The sequence below is a fragment of the Rhinolophus hipposideros genome, assembly GCF_964194185.1.
Source record: "Rhinolophus hipposideros genome assembly, chromosome: 2".
NCBI classification, from domain to species: Eukaryota; Metazoa; Chordata; class Mammalia; order Chiroptera; family Rhinolophidae; genus Rhinolophus; species Rhinolophus hipposideros.
The window spans coordinates 105,986,570-106,006,843 of record NC_138048.1 but is presented as its reverse complement, the minus strand read 5'-3'; the positions used below and the strand labels follow the sequence as shown (position 1 = coordinate 106,006,843).

The window sequence follows — 20,274 nt, the reverse complement described above, 5'->3', positions numbered from 1 at the left end:
GCTTGTTTATCAGAGAAACCGTCTCCTAACCCAGGCCAGGCCTTCAGCAATGAATCCCTTCAGTGGGGTCAGAGCGGACTCAGAAAGTGACACCCTTCCTGGGTAACTGAGGACCATCTACATGCTTCATGCGTGGACTGGTCAGGTGCCAGGACACCAAATCCCAAATCCAGAATTCACTCGCACAGCTCAAGAGAGCTGACATTGCTTCGTGGTTCTGGTTTGGAAAAATAACCTCGAATGTTGGCATAGTGTGGTTTTTGATGTCCCAAGAATGCATACGTATGTAGTTATTCATATACAGAAGACAATTGGACTGAAAAGTCACTTTCATGATCCCACATATATTTCCTGACAACTTGGTTTGTGGTTGTCATTCTCCTAAGACTAAAAGTTGGATACAGTTGAGGGAAAGAGGCTCCTTTCTATAATCATCAAAACAGGAGGTTGTAGATGAGAACAGATGGGCTGTGTGGGAGGCTGGGAAAAGGCGTGGAGGGCATTACAGGATTTTATCTGCTTCTCAGTGTGTGATGTTTACCATTATAGAAAATGGGGGGGGGGGGGATGAGGTCAAGAAACACTTCTGTATAGCACTTCCAGGTTTTCAGGTCACAGTTTTCAGTAAAAACATACCCGTTTTCCCATTTACTGGTTCATCTGGAACCATAGTGAAAGCTATGCTTTAGAACTCCTTCCCCTTTCACATGATGTTCACCTATTCCCCTCTACAACCACCTTCTATAAAGGTCATTGCAGTCCCATTCGGCAGATATTTACTGAGTACCTACTATGTGGCAGGAAGTGTGCTAGGAGTGTGAGAGCATCAGTGAAGAAAACACAGATCCATTCCTGCAGAAGGCTGCTGTTCAAGTAGAATCAAATGTAAACAACAAACACAGTAGATTAATGCTAGACATTCTACACTTTGTTAGACAATGGGAAAAGCATAACAAGGTAAGGGGAGGTGGGTGGCACCATGAGTTGCAATTTCCTATGAAAGGGTTAAGGCAGGTCTCATTAAAAAGGCAATAAACTGGCCAAAGACTTGAAGGAGGCAAAGGAATGGGCCATGAGCGTATCTGTGGGAAGGGTGATCCTGGCAGAGGGAACAGCCAGTGCAAAGGCCCTGAGGGGGGTAGAGCGTGCCTGGGATGTTCTAGGAAGAGCATGGAGGCCGGTGCAGCTGGAAGAGTGTCACTGTTCAGGGAGGCCAAGTGAGCAAGGGGAGAAGGGGTGAGGTCCAGAGCAGCAGAGGCAGACAGTGATACTGAAGGTGTGGCTCTTACACGAAGACAAAAAGCCACTCTGTTCAAAGTTTTGAACAGAGAAGTGAGATGCTATGATTCATGTTTTCAAAGAGCACTCTGGGTGCTGTTTGGGGAACAGACCAAAGAGATGCAGTGATGGAAGCCAAGAGGCCAGGTAGAAGCTACTGCAGCAACACAGGTGACAGGTGACAGGAGCCTGAGCGCAGTGGCAGCAATGGACATGGTGGGAAGTGGTCAGTTCTTGGGTATAATTTGAAAGGACAGCCAACAGAGTCTGTGGATGCCTCGGCTGAGGGAGGAGTCAGGGTGGCCGCAAGGGTGGAGTGTCCGTCACCTGAGGTCGTGAAGGCTGCAGGTCAAGCGGATGAGGAGTGAGGAAGGGGCCATCAGAAGTTCAGTTTTGGATTTGCTCATTATGCAACGTCAGGTAGGCAGTGGAATGTGCAAGACAGAAAAGCAAGAGCGAGTTCGGAGCGGCTGATTTACAGGGCACTATCAACACGATGCGGGGACATTGAAAACCCTGAGGTGGGATGAGACCCCCCAGAGCACAGAATGGAGCCAGGGAAGAAAGGGGGGCTGAGGCTGGGCCTGAAGCACTCCCACATTAGAAGTGAGAGCAAAGACACGGACAGCAAAGGAGACAGGAAAGGCATGACCAGCAAAGCCAGAGACGAGAGCTGGGCCAGGAAGCAGCAAGACCAGCTCTGCTCAGCCCAGAGGAGGACTGGGCTCTGACCGTGGACCCAGCAATGCAGGTCAACAGTGACCTCGATAACAACCACCTGGGCTCCAAAATCTGAGCAGAGGGGATTTCAGAAAGAAGAGGAGAGGAATTTCAGGCGACAAACCTAAAACTCCCCTTAGGGGTGGAAGTGCAAAAATGGTGCAGAAAAAGGGAAAGGAGGTATCAAAGGAAGGTGGCTGATGGTTTTTTTAGATAGGAAATGGCAGCACGCAGGCGTATTTGTGGGGCCATCCAGTAGAGAGGGGGAAATGGACAGCAAGGGTGAACGTGAAGATGGGCAGGTGTCTCACTTTGCACGAGGTAAAAAGAGCTAGGAATCAAGTCCAAAAGTGGAGAGGCTGGCACCACGGGAGCCCCCCAGTGACTCCTTCCTCCAGTCCCCGTGGAAGGCAGGATATCGGGGTTCAGACGCTAAGGATAGGCATGTGTGGTGGCGGGACACTGAGAAAGTACCCGGAGATGCAGCCCGAGCAGCCAACGCAGTGAGCTTCTGAATCCTTGTGCACACTGAGAGAGGGTCAGCTCACAGCCTGGGGGACCACAGGTCTGAGTGTTACCAACACACAGTGCCCTCGACAGCTGTGGCTCACAACATATTTCTGCAACTTTCAGTTATGTGACCTCAACCTAGCGATTCACCCTCTCTCGCCACCTCGGTTTCCTCATCTATAAAGCAGGGATACTGGCAGTAACCTCCCAATAGAGCTATTGTGAGCATTTAAGGAGGTAATACATGTACAGGCCTTATCTCAGGACCTGGCAAACAGCATTTGTTATCACCAGCATTCCTGTCTGGGTGCCTGTAGGCGAAGCCACCGTACCACCAGCCTGCCTCCTCTCCAGCCCCATTCTGAAACCAATATTTGGTGCCAATGTAAAAGCATGGCTTTGCCTCCGAATTCATACTTTCCCAGTTTCTGACTCTCACGAACAAGGCAAGATGGCGTAACGGAACAACCTGAGCTGGAACCTGCATTCCCCAACAAGCTGTGATGTCCTGGGCAAGTGTCTGGGTCTCTTGCAGCTTTATTTTCCTCCTACATGAAGGCAGAACTGAATGAGCTCTTAGGTCCAAGTTCTATAGCCAGGAAATAAGGTATCCCTCGAGGAAAACATTCTTCACTATATAAAGAAATAGAGTGAGGGAAACATGTGTTTGACAGAAAATCCTTTAAGAAGACACTGAGGCTGTATGTGGAGGCTTGCCTGTGCTCTTGGGCCCCTGTGGCCATGGACTGCAGGCTGATGCTGAGAAGACCAGACCCTGAGCCATTCATGCAGATACCGCTGGCTTCACTGGCCTCAGCCACATCTCATCCACCTGTCCCTGGAGCCACATGGACATGCACATCAGAGAAGGTGGACATCTAAGCACAGACCCAGCACTACTGCCAGACCAACAGCTTCACCCTCAAAACCCACCATTATCTTCTGGATCAGAGGCAGATCATCCTATGGGACATCCCAAGGGACATGGCTACGAAAAAATCTGGGCTTCAAACAATACGCAAAGTCCCTGATGTTCCCACCTGAGAAGGAGGTTTTTCTGAACATGACCCAACATGTTCAGGACAGCCAGGATAAGGAAACACACCTGCAAAGAAGCAGCTCAACCCAGACATGAAAAGTGCGGCACAAAATAGGATGGCAGACCTCGTTTTGCAATTTCACATCACCATGACCATTTTGCAGCAAATATCTCTTCCTGAGTTCGGGTCAGAACTTAGTCCAACATTTCTAAGTCACACAGCTATGTGAGGCCTCTGCCTTGAGTGCTGGTAAAATTAAGTCAGGTAAAGTACACAATAAGAACCACATACTCCTGTGACCAGGAGCAAGACGGCCTTGCAAGGAATGTGCCAGTGGCTGAAGGGCAAAGACCCTTGCTAAGAAGTGCCTCTTTTTCACACCACCCTGCAGAACAGGCTCAGATAATCCTCCAAGGAGAAGAAAACTGAAGATTAAACTCCCCACCACAAAACTCACTTGTCTGTTAGCCACACAAGAAATTCAAAGTTGAGCTTGGGTCCAGCTTGGGAAGTGGACACAGGAGGACCGACCTCCCTTGACCAGGGCTCACTTCGGCGCTCAATGTCCGAGGGAGTCCTCTCAAGGACTTGACTTCAATCCACCTGAGTTCTAGAAAAGCTCCCAGAATCCTCCACAGACCCCACCTTGCACCCAACTGCCCTCCAATTTGAACTCAGAGACCTACAGTAGACCGAGGGCATCTGCAGCAAATAGACGAGATGCCCCAGCTGGCTCAGAAGAGACGCCATGCTCTTGGGAAGATCAGCAGTGTGGCCAAGAAGTCTGTATGCCGGGCCAGGCTTTGCAGTGATTTCCGAGCAAAACTTATAAAAATCGATTTGTCTGGAGCTGGCCGCTTCTCGGGGGGCTGAGCTGCAGCCACTGCAGACAGCTTCTGGGACGGGCTCTGCTATGAGCGGAGTGTCGTGCTGCTTGCTAATGGGGACTCAGTGTCCAGCCAGATCCATCACAGAAATGAAGGGAGCTGGGGGGGGGGCGGTGTGTTCACCCCCGTCTTAGCACTATAGAGCACAAGGGTTGGGAGCTGTGAAGGAGGGAACTCCTGAAATAGACTGTAGGGTGCCAGCAGCAAGCCTGCCCTCCAAGCCTCCTCACCATTGTTCTCTCCCAAGGGAGGGGCGAACCAAGTCAGGGACATCGGCTGGATTCTGACAGCCCTGGATTTTCCGCCCCGCTCCAGTGTTCGTTGGCTGTGAGTCTTGGCACAGATTCCTGTACCTCGCTGAGCCACTGTTTCCTCCTGTGTAAATGGGGATGAACACCCACCACCTCACATCATGCTAGCCCCTGAAATGAGAAAGCGTAGGTGTAAATCAAACACCCAGTACACAGTGGAGGTACTTATGAGATGGAATCGATTATTGCTTGAGGGCACTAAGTGGAAATTCATCAGCGGTTTCATCTGAGCTCACGTTCCAGTTTAGGTCTGATCCCTACCGGAGGTCATCATCACCATCCTTCATCCCTCTCCCTCTCTCCCTCCCTCCCTACCCCTAATGATTCTCAGCAATGCCATCCAAAGGTCTTTCCAAAACCATCACCATGGGTTGTCTGAAGTGTGTCCAGATGTGCCCCGAGCCTGTCTCACTCAGCTGGACATTCTTCTCCCACAGAATTTTCCAGAGCCTGCCAGTAGCTCACCATCTCCTGAGGCTTGATAAAATGACAGGCCACAATCTTCTTAAAACGGCAGGTAGAAAAGCTCAACCCGTTCGGGAAGAAGGTCTGCTTGGAGTGGAGTTCCTCCAGTCTGATTTTCAGTTTTGCCAGGCAGAGCCCCATGAAGACGTCTTCTAGTTTAATGAAGGGGATGCTTTCAGAAACATTATACACCTGACTCGCAACATCACTGGAAAAAACATAGCCCGTGCCAGAGCAAAAAGGTGGGTACTTGTCCCACGGGTATTCATATTTGCTGACAAACCACTTATTGTACTTTGACCTAATTGGAAATTCGTTCATCTTTAAGAAGCCGGTGAAAAACCTAGTTGTCCTGTTTTTCTTCAGCAGTAGTTCGGTCAGATAGTAGACATTGACAAACATGTCGGAGTCTGTTTTCATCACGAAAGCCGCCTGAGGACAGAAGTGGTGGATCCACTCTATACCCATCATGGTCTTCAGAGTCAGGTTGAAATAAACATCCACAAAGTCCTTCTGGATGATATCGCGATGTTGCTGGGCCTCCTGGGCCACCGCGCTCTCTATGTCCTTACTGGGGCTGAGCCCCAGAAGGAAGAATGTTTTTATCCGTTTTCCTCTCACAACCTTTTCTCTTCCCCACGTGTTCCGGATGGCCAGGCGAGCAAGCATCTGTGTGTGGGATGAGGTCACCAGCACGACCAGGAAAGGGGGATTCTGCCGGCAGTCCACATCGGGGAGCTGGAGGAACTTCCCGTTTTCTTTCTTGAGAACAAATGGCTCTTCTTTAAAAAGAGACAGATTGTTCATACTGAAATACAAACAAAGGGCTCCCAGAACAAAAAAGGAAATATATATCAATCTTATCTTCACGTAGGCCATCTGAAAGGAACAGAATCAAATGGTTAGACTTTAAGGGCAGGAAGGCATGGTAGCTTTACCCTGGGAGGCTGGGAAGGGGGAGGAGACCCACGTTTCATGGCTCGTGTTTCAGAAACGCTGGAATCTCACTGCACACAGATGGATGCCGTGGTTCAACAGTGAGGCACAGACTGTTGCTGGTGTCATTCACTCCACGCGACACAATCAGGACCACAGGGAACGGGCACTGGTCCTGCCCCCAGCCTAGCCAGCCCTTCGCCGGGGAGAGTCTCACATTGCTTATCTCGGAGGATATGGGACTATATCTCTCATGAGCTCCTGCTAGCTCTGCCCTTCTTTCAGCTAGAAAACTTGCAAGACCGGAAACCACGTGTTCTAGATCTAATTGTAAGGACCACCTGCACTGTTTTCTGATGGAATGAAGCACCATTTTATCACTCCCAGGAAGAAAAAGACCAGTTTTCTAATTTACACAGGCACCCTGGAATTCCGCCCCTGCTAGACATGGTGGTTGTTTTGTTTTCTTAGGTTACCTTTTTAAATCTCCTGTCTGATTCTTCCATTTTTTGACCACCCATCTCTGTCACTCTCAACAAATCCAGGATGATCCACATTAACGTTATAACGTTAAAAACGCAAAGAACTCACTGTTTCCTGGGCAGGATGAACCTCTGGTTTGAAGACTAAGCCACAGGGTAGATTCCAAGAGGAAATTTGTTCCAAAGAGTCGTCAGCATATGTTGTTTTCTCTCTCTCAGGTTCTGGACTTGTTTTGTTTACCAAAAATGATGATTCTCTTCCTCAGGAATCACCCTCCAGGGAGAAAACAGAAAGAATAGCATCATTCAAATCACTTATGCCCCATCAGCAGCTCTTCACCATTCGTTGTGCCTGAGTGTTTCTGTAGTGCCACCTAACTATGTAAACTTGGGGGGCTATTAGAGCCCCACCCCAGCCTCACTTTTCTTATCTGTAAAATAGGTATGATCAAGGCAAATTCCACCATGTGGTTCACGACAATAACAGCAAGCAAATGTCTCTTTCTGGCCTAAAGGACTAGGACAGCACCCGGAGCTTTGTACACCCCAACTTCTCATACCAATATTGACCTTCTCTACAGAACAGAGGGTGGCTGATGCTTAAAGAATTTAACATGGAAGAAATCCATCAATTCTCAACTCAGAGTGCGTGTCTTCAGAATGTCAGCCTAAGCGAGACAGAGGGCAGAGGGAGCCAGAAAGAAAAGCAACTCACAGAGGGAAACGGAGAAAGGGTTGGTTATTTTGACGGCAAAAGAAGACCTCGAAATTTCATTAGGTTAAAATTATGTTCCAAATATAGTCAAACAGCTTCAGAAAAAAGATGGAACGATGATGGAACTTTCCAGAACTAGCTGACTCTCCAGAGGCTGACTCAGTCCAGCTCCTGTTCCTCGGGCCCCCCGAGGACCTCCCGTGCAGCTGGAGCCCCCCACCGCCTTCAGTCACTGCGGGAGTGCAAGCAGGTGCCTCTATTTCCTCCCTTCTTCTTTTGTGAGATTACTTATTTGCAGGGCTAGGATGTGTGGTTTATTTCGGCAGAGGAAGGGGTGAGAGGAACCAAATTGCATTTCCCCCACAGTATGTTTTAGAGAGAAATATAAAAACCTAATTCAAGGGAAAGATGGTATTGCTCTATTTTGCTTCCTCTCTCCAACAAATTTGCTCTTCTTCAGTGGTTTGCCCCAATGGTAAACCTTAGCTTTCATCCCCCCAGTGCACCTTTCTTCACAAGGATCTCAGTCCCCAGGGATAATTGCTTGGCTCACTGCCTGCATTGTTTTCACACCAAGTGACACCCAGGAGGCAGAGCAAGTGGCAGGGCCCCAACCGTCCAAAGCTCCCTGCCATCACTTTTTTTCATGTACAGTTGGAACACTCTTCTTGCCGACAATGGAGTGACCAAGAAACAAACTCTCCAAAAGATACACCTCACAATCCCTATTTGAAAGCATTTGCATCTTTGGTTGAGTCTATATTGGACGCCATAAGGACCCAGCATCCAACTTCCCACTGGAGGTACATTCAGGAGGTCACCCGGCACCAACAGGGGACAGAGCCTGGAACAGCACATTTTTAGAAAGTGATGGGGTGTGTCCTGGGTTCTGGTCCTCAGAGGCCGTCAGGAGGCAGGAGCCCTTAGCCTAAAGCAAGTCCACCTGACCTGGGACAGGGCCATGAACGGCACCTCTGCTATGGAAGCCCCACCTCCTATGCACACCTGGAGCAGGCTATGTGGCCTGGCCAACCAGTAAGTAATGGAACCACCGTTTATTCAGCATGTTCTGCATTCCAGGCTTTGCTCTTTTAACCTGTGAGCAATACACACAGAGAGCCTTGAAACTGGAGTAGATGCGCACTGCGCATGAATTATAGATCAAGGCAAACCAGAAGGTGGCAGGCCCCTCCCTCCCTTCTTGTCGGCCTCCCTCCCTCCACGGGCTCCTCTGCAGGTATCTTGGCTGCCGCTTCAGGTCCAGGCTGGGGCCGCAGTGCCCAGAGGACCAGGGGTACACCCTCTGAATACCCACATAGAGTTGTGCACAGGATAGATGCTGGGTACATCTGAATTACTGTGGAAAAAGTAATAGCAGAAAGTGACAGCCTTCGGGGCAGGGAAATGCTGTCTGAGGGAACCTGAAAGTCAGTGACCTAACTGCCTCCCAGTCATATGGAAGGTCTCTCCCCAGGCCAGGTGGGCAGGACCTCTGACCTCAAGTTACAGGACCTAAAAACAAAGGGTTCTTAAGTCTACATGCCCGAGGGCTGGAAAGCCAAAGGGATGGTCTGGAAAGTTAACTTGAAGGGGGTTGGTGAGTAGGACCTCCTGGATCTGAAGGGAAAGGTGTGGAGTGGGTGATGATGGTCAAGTTCAACCTTGAGGACAAAGGGAGCACCGAGGCCAAGAAACACAAGCAGGGGTATGTCCCCAAGGGCCGTGGCCCTGGGTGAACAGAGAACTGGCCAGGTGCCACGCCAGTTAGGTGGGCCATGAGAATATGGTATTTGACTTAGTTCTTGAAGGCAGGTGTGATGTGGCAGGTGCGACCAGGGAGGGGATTCCAGACCACAGCAACTCAGGGAGTGTGGTGGGCAATCCAGAGGGCTGGCATCCACCTTTGACACTGCTCCAGAGCCACTGTCACACATCTTGGAAGACTTGCCATCTCACAGGCCATAGAATATAGAACAGCATTCTGGGAAATGCAGCAAGGATGATATTTGGAATCTCTGAACCCAAACATCCCAAAGATTCTCACCCAGCACACTGGCTAAAATGCAGGTTCAAAGGTTCCATCCCACAAAGATTTTGATAGAGCAAGTCTGGAGCAAGTCTGGACATCATTTACATGTCCTGCATGATTATACTCTAGGCTGGTCCCTTTGAAAACACCAGAGGGAACCACATGTAAAGAGTCAACCAAATGGGCACTGCATCATAAATGGGTAAGGTCAAAGACCCCAGGCCACCGCCCCAATCTAATTTTTTTTTTTATTTATTAGTTTCAGGTGTACAAGACAAGGTAATACTTAGACGTTCATCATTTATATCCCTCACACTGTGAACCCCCCTCCCCCCATCCACTATCCCTCCGACCTCACACTGAACCATCACATTATATATGTAAAATTATAGTTGGCATTCATTAATGTTTAGCTTCTGGTGTACAATGCCATGATCAGGTATCCACAGTATCCCTGAGGTGGTCTCCCAAATAGGAAGCATGTCCATCGGATACCTAACAAAATCTTTACAACATTATTGAATACCTTCCCCAAATTAATTTTCAAAAAAACCCTGAGGCCATCTTGTGGTTACCAGCTGCTTCCAAATCCCTTCACCTTTCCCCTTATCCCCAACCCCCCCCCGCACCTATCTAATAACTCTCGGTTTTTTCTTTGTGTCCCCAAAACTGTTTCTGATTAGTTCATTCACATAGTCTTTTCTTTAGATTCCATATATAAGTGAGATCATATGGTACTTGTCTTTCTCTTTCTGACTTATTTCACTTAACATAATGTTCTCTAGATCCATCCATGTTGCTGCAAATGATAAGATTTCTTTCTTCTTTATGGCTGCGTAATACTCCATTGTATAAATGTACCACAGCTTCTTAATCCAGTCATCTACCGATGGGCATTTCGGTTGTTTCCATATCTTGGCTATTGTGTAAAGTGCTGCAATAAACATAGGAGTGCATACAGATTTTTGAATTGGAGTTTTGGATTTCTCCGGGTAGATGCCTAGGAGTGGAATTACTGGATCATAGGGTAGTTCCATTTTCAGATTCCTGAGATACCTCCATACTGTTTTCCATAGTGGCTGCACTAATCTGCAATCCCACCAACAGTGCACTAGCGTTCCCTTTTCTCCACATCCACGCCAGCATTTGTTGTTTGTTGATTTATTGATGATAGCCGTTTTGACTGGAGTGAGGTGGTATCTCACGCCCCAATCTAATTTTTAAGTGGACTTGTTGTAGAGACTGAAAATATCCCTTCCCCTGGGATATGATGATGGTCAAGTTCAACCTCCTGGGGGAGGGGGAGAGTGAGGAAAGCAAGAGGAGAGTAGATGAGGGTGACAGGGAGTGAATTCCTGGGTCTAGCCTGGAGCCAGAGATGAGCAACGCCTCTGCACCGCCAACCCCACACCAACACTGCCTGGCCCAGGGTCTGGAGACTAAGTCTGGGCCTTCTAAGGAAAACCATTTATCGGGTGGTTATTCCATGAGACTAATGAAGCTTTGCTTCAAGACCACTCACTCATCTCCACTGTTTTCTTTTTCTGAAAGAGGATTGCTCCCTGCTCCCAATTGTGTAAGCTTCAGACACCATGAAACCTGGCTCTACTCCTGGGCTCTGTTACTCTGGAAAATCCTGACTAATGCATGCTGGGAGCCCCTCTATCTCCTGAGCAGCCTGCCACTGATACTTATGTTGTTGAGGGGACAAAGGAATTCTTCTGGAAGTGTGTAGAAGAGGTGCCAGCTCATGAAGAGGAATAAAGGGCCACCCCACCTATGGAAGATAGCAAAAGTAAGAAGTTCAAGAATCCCAGCACACGTTTCTCAACAGGATGAAAGAGTGGGTAGAGAAGCACAGGCAGAGAACAACCACATCATATGATTCAGTTTGAACCCAGATGACTCCCCAACAGGCTGGTGGCCTGGACAAATATGAATAGACGTTGTCTACAAACACTGTCCATCCAAGCTTTTTGCAAAGTTCGGCACTTTCCTTTACTAGAGAAGTAAGCTGATGTGCCTTTAAACTATGTAAGAAAACTGGCATTATGATAGGAAATAGATGAACGGGAGCCCAGAAATAGACCTACACACACATGGTCCCTAATAAATGACAAATGCATCACAACAATTTAGTGGAGAAAGAGTGATCTTTCAATCAAAAGTGCTGTATCAATTTGATATCCACATGGGGAGAAGTATATGACCCCTACCTCACACCATATACAGAGATCAAATCCAGGTGGATTGCATATCTAAAGGTGAAAGGTACAACAAGAAAGCTTCTGGAAAAAAAGGTTTCTAATCTTGATCTAGGCATTTATTTTTAAGCAGGACACAAAAACACACCATAAAAGGGAAGAATGAAAAAATGGGACTTCAAAAGATATCATCAATTCCCTATGCTATACTCCACATCCCGTGACTATATATAGAGAGAGTAGAGCACAGGGAATAGATCGTATCTTTTAAAGTTTCATTTTGTTATTTTTCCCTTTTATAGAGTCAGTGGAATTGTAATAGATATATACGATGTCAGAGGGGCAATAGATTGGGGGAGAGAGTTATCACTTTGTGAGGCGTGATATGTCTAACTATTACACTGTTTTGTACACCTGAAACTAATAAGAAAAAACAGATACCATGAAGAGAGTCCACGGGAGACTAGGAGACTACATTTGCCACACATAATTGCCATACATATATTTGAGAAAGGACTATTATCCAGAATAAATCAGTAACTTCTGTGAATCAACAGGGAAAGGACCAAAAAAACACAATTTGAAAAAATGAATTGTGAACAAAAGATACCCAAATGGCCAAAAAAAAAACCAAGGAAGCACAACATCATTTGTCACTAAGGAAATGCAAACAAAACCACCCTGAAATACCACTGCCACCCATTAGAAAAATCGAAATGAAGTGGGTGACAATGTTACATGCTACAAACACTCTGGACAGCTGTATTTACTTTGGCAGTATCTGCTACAGTAAAAGACATGTGCTGTGACCCAGCAAACCACTCCCAGGCACAGAGCCAATAGAAATGATTACTTACATCCACCAAGAGTCATGGCCAAGAATGTTCAGAGCACTGCTCATAACCAAAAACTGTGATATCCAATCAGGAGAGAGAAACCACACCGTAATTCAAACAGGGAAAGTTTAATGTAAAGAATCATTCATTCTAGTGAGGAATACCAGAGATGGGAAATGAGCAGTCAGAAGTAAAGAGAACTCTACAGAATATGGCAATAGCAGATATGAGGGGCAGCCAAGCCCTCCCCCCCTCCCCCCCCGCCCCGCAACCCAGGGCTGAATCTGGACCTCCTTAGCCAGGGCAGAACATGGCCTGGCCCGAAAACAGAGAAGTCACTGTGGGCCCAGAGCTATTTTCAGAGAGTAGCCAAAAAGAGTGAATTTGGACCTAAGAGGTAATAAATTGATAAATAGCACAGATGTAAACAAGAAATTTCCTTTGACAGCAGAATGGACAAATGAAATACTCCATAGCCATTAAAAATTGCTAACTTTTGATATACCCATTACATAGTCATCTGACAGACATGTGTTGAGTGACAAGAGCCAGACGTGAAAGAGTATGTACTGATGGGTCCATTTATATGACGTGCAAAAGTCAGAAAAACAGTGACCTCTGGTTGGGGGATTATTAACCAAAAGAGGGCACAAGGACCCTTCTTGACAGCTGGTTATATTCTATTCTTGATCTGGGTGGCAGTTACATGGGTGTAGATATATGTCAAAATTCAATGAGTCCTACAGCGAAGATTTGTGCAGTTTGCTATATGTAAGTTATGCTATGTGGATATTTTCAAACAATTTTAATTAAAAATAAGTCTCTACTGTAGAAGTACCCAAATTTGTTTCACCACACATCTGATTTTTTTTTCACAATGCATTTCGTGGGCCAGGGTATAACAGAACAGACCCCTGTTCTGTGTCATAATTTATAAAGGCAACTCAGTGACGACTCAGAGGGGTCAATGCCATTGGAAGAAATGTTTAACGTGATTTATAGTTTTCTTAAAAACAAGAAGCACAGCTCACCATGCAGAGCCAGAGAAGGGACATCAGGTTTGGGTCAGGAAGGAGAAGCAGGAGCGCAAGACAGGACCAGGCCATGGCTTTTCCTGAGCACTTTTGTGGATATGGTGACACAGGGCAGGTTGACAGCTTGGGACTGGCTACTTGGAATAACTGCCGCAGGCTTTGGGCTGTGAGGTGGCCCCTAGTTGCCTAACCCTGGCCCTGGGATGCCTAAGGCAGAGGAATATTGTCTCCTGGGGTGGAAGGCCCAGGGAGAGGACAGGTGCCTCTGAATTGGCTAGCTGTCATATTACAGACACGGTGCTTTGGATCACCAAGAACTGACTAGCCCTGGGAGGGGCAGTCTCTCCCCCACCGGAAAGGTTTTTAAAGATGCCAAAACATCATAATGTACAGAAAATTAAAGACAGGAAATAAAGTCTGGGGCCTGTTTTTTCTGCATGCTCTAAAGCAGTGATGGCTGCTTTCGCATATCTTATTGGCCAGATATGGAAAGCAGGCTCCTTGATCAAAGTGGGAGGCTTCTCTGATGATTCTACAATATTTCATTAATTGTCAAGTCAGCACCTATTCTGCTTTCCATCATAAATCAGCGTAAGGTGCTATACAGCAGGAAAAAGAAAGTCCCCTTTGTTAAATTCAGGTAGCCTGCTAAGATGGAAAGGTGGGGTGGGCGTGGGAGGTTGGACACAGAAGGTATTGTCCACATCCAGCTCAGTGGTGTAATTTAGCACAAGGTGTGTAAATGCTCCAGACCAGTGTCCTCGTCTCTAACTGGGGTAATCACGCCTGCCTCACAGGGAGACCGGAAAGGACCGTATGCGTGGCAGTAATTATTCGCCATGACTTCCTATCAAAGTATGACCTTTAGTAGTTTGGGTGGCACGAGTAGTATCAACTCAGTCTCCCCTTCAAGTGCCACCTTCCTAGAATCTTCTGTCCACATGCTCCTGGCCCCAGACAAGCGAGTACACTGTCCACAGGATGACTCAAACCCCAAGGAGAATGGGAAGGGTGGCCTGCAAGTTGCTCTGAGAGCCTCACTCCTTCCTGGCTGGCAGCTCATATTCCAGGCCACACCTGCAAAGAGCTCGAGGGCACCTGTAGAGAAAACCCAGCCTGGGAAGCACCAGGGGGACACCTGGGGGGAATCTGGAGAGAGCACACGGGGGGAGGAGCACCTGGGAGGATCCAGAGCAAGATCCTGGGGGGTACGTAGGGAGCACCTGGAGGAATCTGGAGAGAGAACACAGGCTGGGGGTACCAGGGGGGCCCGTGGGGGGACCTGGAGAGAGAACAGCCTGGGGGGCACCAGAGAAGAACAGTGACCTTCTCTTGCAGAGGCAGTGAACCAGGACAGAAAAGTACCTCCTCCAGTTTGTGATGGAAGTAAGTTCTTCCTGAAGACAGTTAAGAAGACATATTTTTATATCATGGATCTTTTGAACACAGTTCATGAAACAAAACACATAGGATTACAAAGGAAATCAGCTACGTTGAAATAAATTTATCAATATATTTTTTAAAGTGTGCCAGCATGCACTTCTTCATCCCTGTATCTAACAATGACTTCTGGCTCCACGTCTAGTGACAACCTTAGTTCTGCAGGCAGCATGAGCTCTGTCCATATTTGGCAATGACCACAACTACTATTGTGATGTGAAAATGCCAGTGACTTTCTCTGGAGACAAAGTCACAGACTCCACTACTATGCGGGTCAGAACCTGTCAGGGGCTGCATTGTGTCCCCCCACATTCACATGTTGGAGTCCTAACCCCCAGGACCTCAGAATGCGACTTGGAGATGAGGAATTTACCACGTTACAGTGAGACTGTTAGGGTGGGTCGAAATCCAGTTAGGACACGGGGAGACCACCACGTGACAATGAAGGCAGAAGTCATGGTGCTACACCTACAAGCCAAGGAACACCAAAGATGGCCAGCAACCACCAGAAGCAGGGAGAAACCTGAGACAGATTCTCCCTCTCAGCCTCAGGAGGAACCCCCGGCTGCCCATACCTTGATCTCAGACTTCTGGCCTCCAAACTATGAGACAATAAGTATCCCGGGGTTAAGCCACTCAGTGTGTGGTACTTTGCAGCCCTAGGAAACTAATGCATTGCCCGTCATCACAACGTATTTTGCTAAAGGTTTGTGAAAATAAGAATGCAATTTTTTTTCCCATCCGAGGTATGAGACCCCAGTTCATTAGTCCTGCTCTGACATGCAGGATCTCCTACAGGCCCACATACCTGGTCGTCACATTTCAAAACTACCATATTTTGCCATGTAGAATGTGCACTTTTTTGCCCAAACTTGTGAGGGAAAAATAGGATGTGCATTATACATGGGTAGTACTAACTCTGTATTTACATAAATGTTTTTAATTCTTTTATTTATGCTTATGAGTTAAACGTGTAACTCTAGAAATCAATAATGATAACCTTATGCAAAATAATACCCTGGAATACGATAATCAGTTTTGTTGAACTTACAAAGAACTTGCGACGACAAAGAGCTCTTGGTCTGTGATCCTTAAACATCATAAATTTGTTACAGGTACGTGACATTTCTTGTACCTTACTTACTTCTTGTGTTTTGTAATTGTTTGTCACAGAAAATTTCTTGTACTATACTATGTTTTTAAAAATGCTAAAATTCCTTTATAATACAAAAAACAAGTACCTACATGTAAATAAATAAAAATTCAAATTAAAACAAAAGATTTTCTTCCCCTGAAAGTTTGGGCCAAAAACATAGGTGCACATTATACACGAGGGTGCATTATACACAGCAAAATACGGTAATGATGGCAGCAATTCGAGGGGAGGGAAAACAGCATAGTGGATATCCAAAGGCACTGGATGAGGTCACCCCCATGTGTCCAGTCACTCTAAGAATGTCTGTTGCTCTCGTTTTTATCTTCTGAGCTAGGGCCTAGGAGTCAGGGCTGGGGTCGAGTGGAACGTTTATGAGCTGCACACTTTCACCCCTCTTTTTGGTAAAATACATATTTTTTTATTCCTATGAAAAAAGTGGTGATAGTGCTGACAATTTTTTTAAATTTTCCTACTTAACAAAATACACCGTCCACTCTATTTCAACCCTTCTCCCATTTAAGAAACGTCATACCCTCTGTTCTACTCCCAGTGGCAGCTCAACGGCGGCCCAATGGGAGGCGTTCTTTGGCTGTGACCATTTGCACCAGCTGCCCTGGACGGCGTGGGTCACCGTGTGGGTCATGGCTGAGCCAGGGGCTGGGGTCTGCACACAGAGGTGTTTAGAGGCGCCTGGCGAGAAGCAAACTCCAGGGCCCCAACCCAGTGAGGAACAGTTCCTTTCCCTGCCTTTCACATCAGCATCTGCTGGGCCAAGCTCTGTGAACAAAAATCTCATTCATCATTCACCTTTCATGCTCACCTTCATGCTGGCTGTGGCGGTAGGAAATTTTATTAGTGAAGTTTCCTCTCCCCAGCACGGCCTCAGGGGCTTCCTGGGCCCATTCTTTATGGCTGACCAGCTAAGACAGGAATGCATCCTGTTGGAAGAGCTTCCAGTGTGGCCAGGGTTGTCACAAGGGGGCAAGCACTGCGCCCTCGTCGCAGGCCCCTTTGCTGCCTCAGGAAACCTCTTCCGAATGACTCCTCTGTGGCAGGTGGGGCCCATGATTCAAAGATAAGGGAGATATATATTTGAGGGGTCACAGTCCTCAGATAACGCAGAGCAATAAGCAGGTATAACACAGCAAGGAAGTGTGGGAACCTGACAAAGACGTCCCTGACCAAACTGCAGCCAGGCTCCTCTGAACACATTCTCCACTAGGCCTCAACCTCTGGACTTCCGTGTCCATCTACGCATTGCCCAATTCTAGCAAGAATCCTGCTAAGTGGGTTTAGTCAGAATCCCCCTTGCCCCCTAGTGTTTCCAGGATCTTGTTTCCAGCCACTTCCTACCCACTGACCTCCACCCCACCCTGCCCCTTTGTTATACAGCCCTCCTGCCCTTGCTGTATCTGGAGTGGAGCCCAGGTCTACACTGAGACCTCATTTCCCCTACTGCAATAGTTCCTGAACAAAATCTGTTTTTGCTGCTTTCTCTGCCATCCAGCTCTGGTTTTTCTTTGACGGGGCAGTAGAGAGAACGGAGATCCCATTTGGTGGTGTTCAGGAAAGATGCCCCCGGGAGGCCCACCAGCAGAGGCAGGAAGTCCGGAAGGGCCTAGTGGGTTCCAGAAACAGGGCAGTGTGTAAAGGAAAGAGGTGGATGTGAGGTTAGAAGCAAGCAGGGTGAGCTGAGCATGGCCTTGAAGAGCACATGAGGAGTTTGGCCTTTTCTGACATCATCAGGGGCTCTGCAGGCCTTCTCTAGGCTTTGTACACTGATGAGTCAGGGGTCCTCTCTCCCCTATCCGTAACACAACAGAGGAGCCTCTGGTGAGAGCCCTCTTCTTTTTACAACAGCCAATTTCTCAGTGTTTTCCATGACCTACCTGTGATGTTGGGTGTTTCCGCCCAAGCTTTCTTCTTATAACCACCACAGTCCTTGGCTTCTATGCTGTGCTCATCTGGTTCTCCTCCCATCTCCCAGATTTCTCACTCTGATTCTCCTTTTTTGCTTTTCTTCCTTGTCTTACCCCTAAAATTCAGGTGTGCCCCTGACCCTCTCTTCTGATTGACATCGTCTCCCTTATCCACTTCCACAATTTACACAAAACTCATGTTGCCCTTCCACACTTTTTGCCTAACTCCAAATCCAAATGCCATTTCAACATCCCACAGACATCTGAAATTCCACTCTTCCTTTCAGGCTGAAGGGCCTCAGAAGCCACGCCATGCCACAAGCACCAGGCCCATGCCCACTGCCACGGTTTTATCTGACAGACTCCAGACTTAACCACCTCCACTCCAGCCTTCATGCTGTCAATCAGAACTTTGCAAAACCACAAGTCTAATAGTGTCATTCCAACGTTAAAAACTTTCCAGTGGCCATTTGTCACCTCCACAGGGCACCCTACACTCCTGCCAAAAGATGGTTTAAAGTTCCATGAATGTGCCCTTTTGTTTCAGACTTCCACATTGCTTTCTGTCCAGAATGCTTGTGGTCTATCCAGTGAACTCCTTTGAATCCCTTCAGATTCAGCTCAGACTTGCCCCTTCAATGAAGTGTCCCTGATCTCTCACCAACAAGCAGGCTTAGGCATTCCCCTTCTTGGTACCACAATTTCTTCTATATATCTTTACCATAGCACCACCAGATTACAGTTATTTGATTATATGCCTTCCCTACTTTAATGTAAGTGACTTGGGACAGGAAATATTTATTTCATGTTTATTTAAATCTGAATACCTCGTACGATACTTTTCACATAATGGATGGTCAGTAAACTTTTACTAGATGAGTAAACATTTACTCTTAGGGGTTTCATTGTGTTCCCCCCAAATTCAGATGAAGTCCTAACCCCCAAGAGGTTAGAATGTGACCTCATTTTGAAATCGGGTCACTGCAGATGTAATGAGTTAAGAGGAGGTCATACAGGAGTAGGGTGGGCCCTAATTCAATAGGACTGGTGTCCTTATGAAAAGAAGAAATTTGGACACAGACACAGATACACAAAATATGTAAAGGTGAAGGCAGAGATCGGGGTGATGCTTCTAGAAGCCAAGGAACACCAAAGACTGCAAGCAAACCACCAGAAGCTCAGGGAGAGGCATGGAACAGATTCTCCCTCACAGACTCAGAACCAAACCTGCTGACACCTCGATCTCCAATTTCTAGCCTCCACACAGTGAGACAACACATTTCTGTTGATTGAGCCACTCACTGTGTGGTAATTTCTTATAGTAGCCTTACAACACTTCAACAATTACTAAGTGAATAAATGAATAAAATTACTCAAGGCAGTTATTACCTGAATATCTGCAGTGTGCCTTGTGTGCTTTGCTAAGCGACAAAATACAATAGCAGTATTAAATGGAAGTCTGCTCACAGCAACTTTTCATTTAGTTGTCAGTATTTGTTTCCTCCTCTCACTATGAACAGTTTGAAAGGGAAAAAATTTCCCCCACATAATTTTTTTCCCACTGGATTTTTATTTCTGTTTGGAGAAAACTCTACCGGCAGAAACAGTTATCCAAGAGCAGACAAATGGTTACATTAAAGATTCGAAAACAGCTGGGGGGCTATTTCCATTGAGCTGTGTCCCACCCTCTCTTTGGTATTTCTGCGCATCTTACCTCCCAGGGACTGTGTCCTCTGCTCTGGCCACCTCTAGGCAATCCCAGCTTTCAAGTGAATCTATGTAAACCACCTCTCCTGAAATAGGAAAAGAAAATATTAACATGCAAACAGCACCTCCTAGTCAATGGCCAGTTACTTCCTGTGTCTTTCTCTGTTTCTCACTTGAAAACCCAGCACAGACACCACAAGTCCCTGGATGAAGCCAGAATGTCTGAGGGGGAAATTTCACTGACCCGGGTCACCAACACCCTAGTAGTCAATGAATGAGACCCTGTCATGGGAATGTTGGAGAGTGTGGCTAAGATTGTCACAGGGAGTATTGACAGATCCAAGACACAGCTGCTTAGAAGATTCTCCCTCCAACATTCGGATTTCCTATGTAATCTGCTTCCAGTTTATTCACATTCACTTTATTCCAAGTCTGACTAAAAGTACACAGCTTTCACTAAAGATAACTTTGGCAGGAAAACCACAGATTTTAATGTGAACTGGTTCACAGTGAAAATATGACACTTCTTAAAAGCTCATTAAAATTGTTAAACATTGACGGGTTTGTTAGAGAGTCCTACTGTTCCTTTTAACAATAACTCTTCG

General features: G+C 46.9%; 1 protein-coding gene across 8 annotated transcripts in view; it reads right to left on the bottom strand.

Moving 5' to 3' along the window:
- The window catches only part of LOC308489149 (beta-1,3-galactosyltransferase 5-like), a 129,407-nt gene that overhangs the window by 82,648 nt on the left and 26,485 nt on the right, over nucleotides 1–20,274 (bottom strand). For 2 of the 8 annotated variants that reach the window (XR_013992056.1, XR_013992057.1), the window contains exons 2-3: nucleotides 19,677–19,755; nucleotides 6,780–6,903 (exon numbers count right to left, since the gene is read on the bottom strand). Coding sequence is in view for 3 of the 8 variants with exons in the window: in XM_081029901.1 (XP_080886027.1) it covers nucleotides 5,155–6,090 (936 nt within the window). In the remaining 5 variants the exon portion in view is untranslated. Of the gene's footprint in view, nucleotides 1–4,005; nucleotides 4,096–4,665; nucleotides 4,847–5,071; nucleotides 6,091–6,738; nucleotides 6,904–19,676; nucleotides 19,756–20,274 lie in introns of those variants that run through there. The other 6 variants (XM_081029901.1, XM_081029897.1, XM_081029898.1 and 3 more) reach the window with 6 other exon arrangements.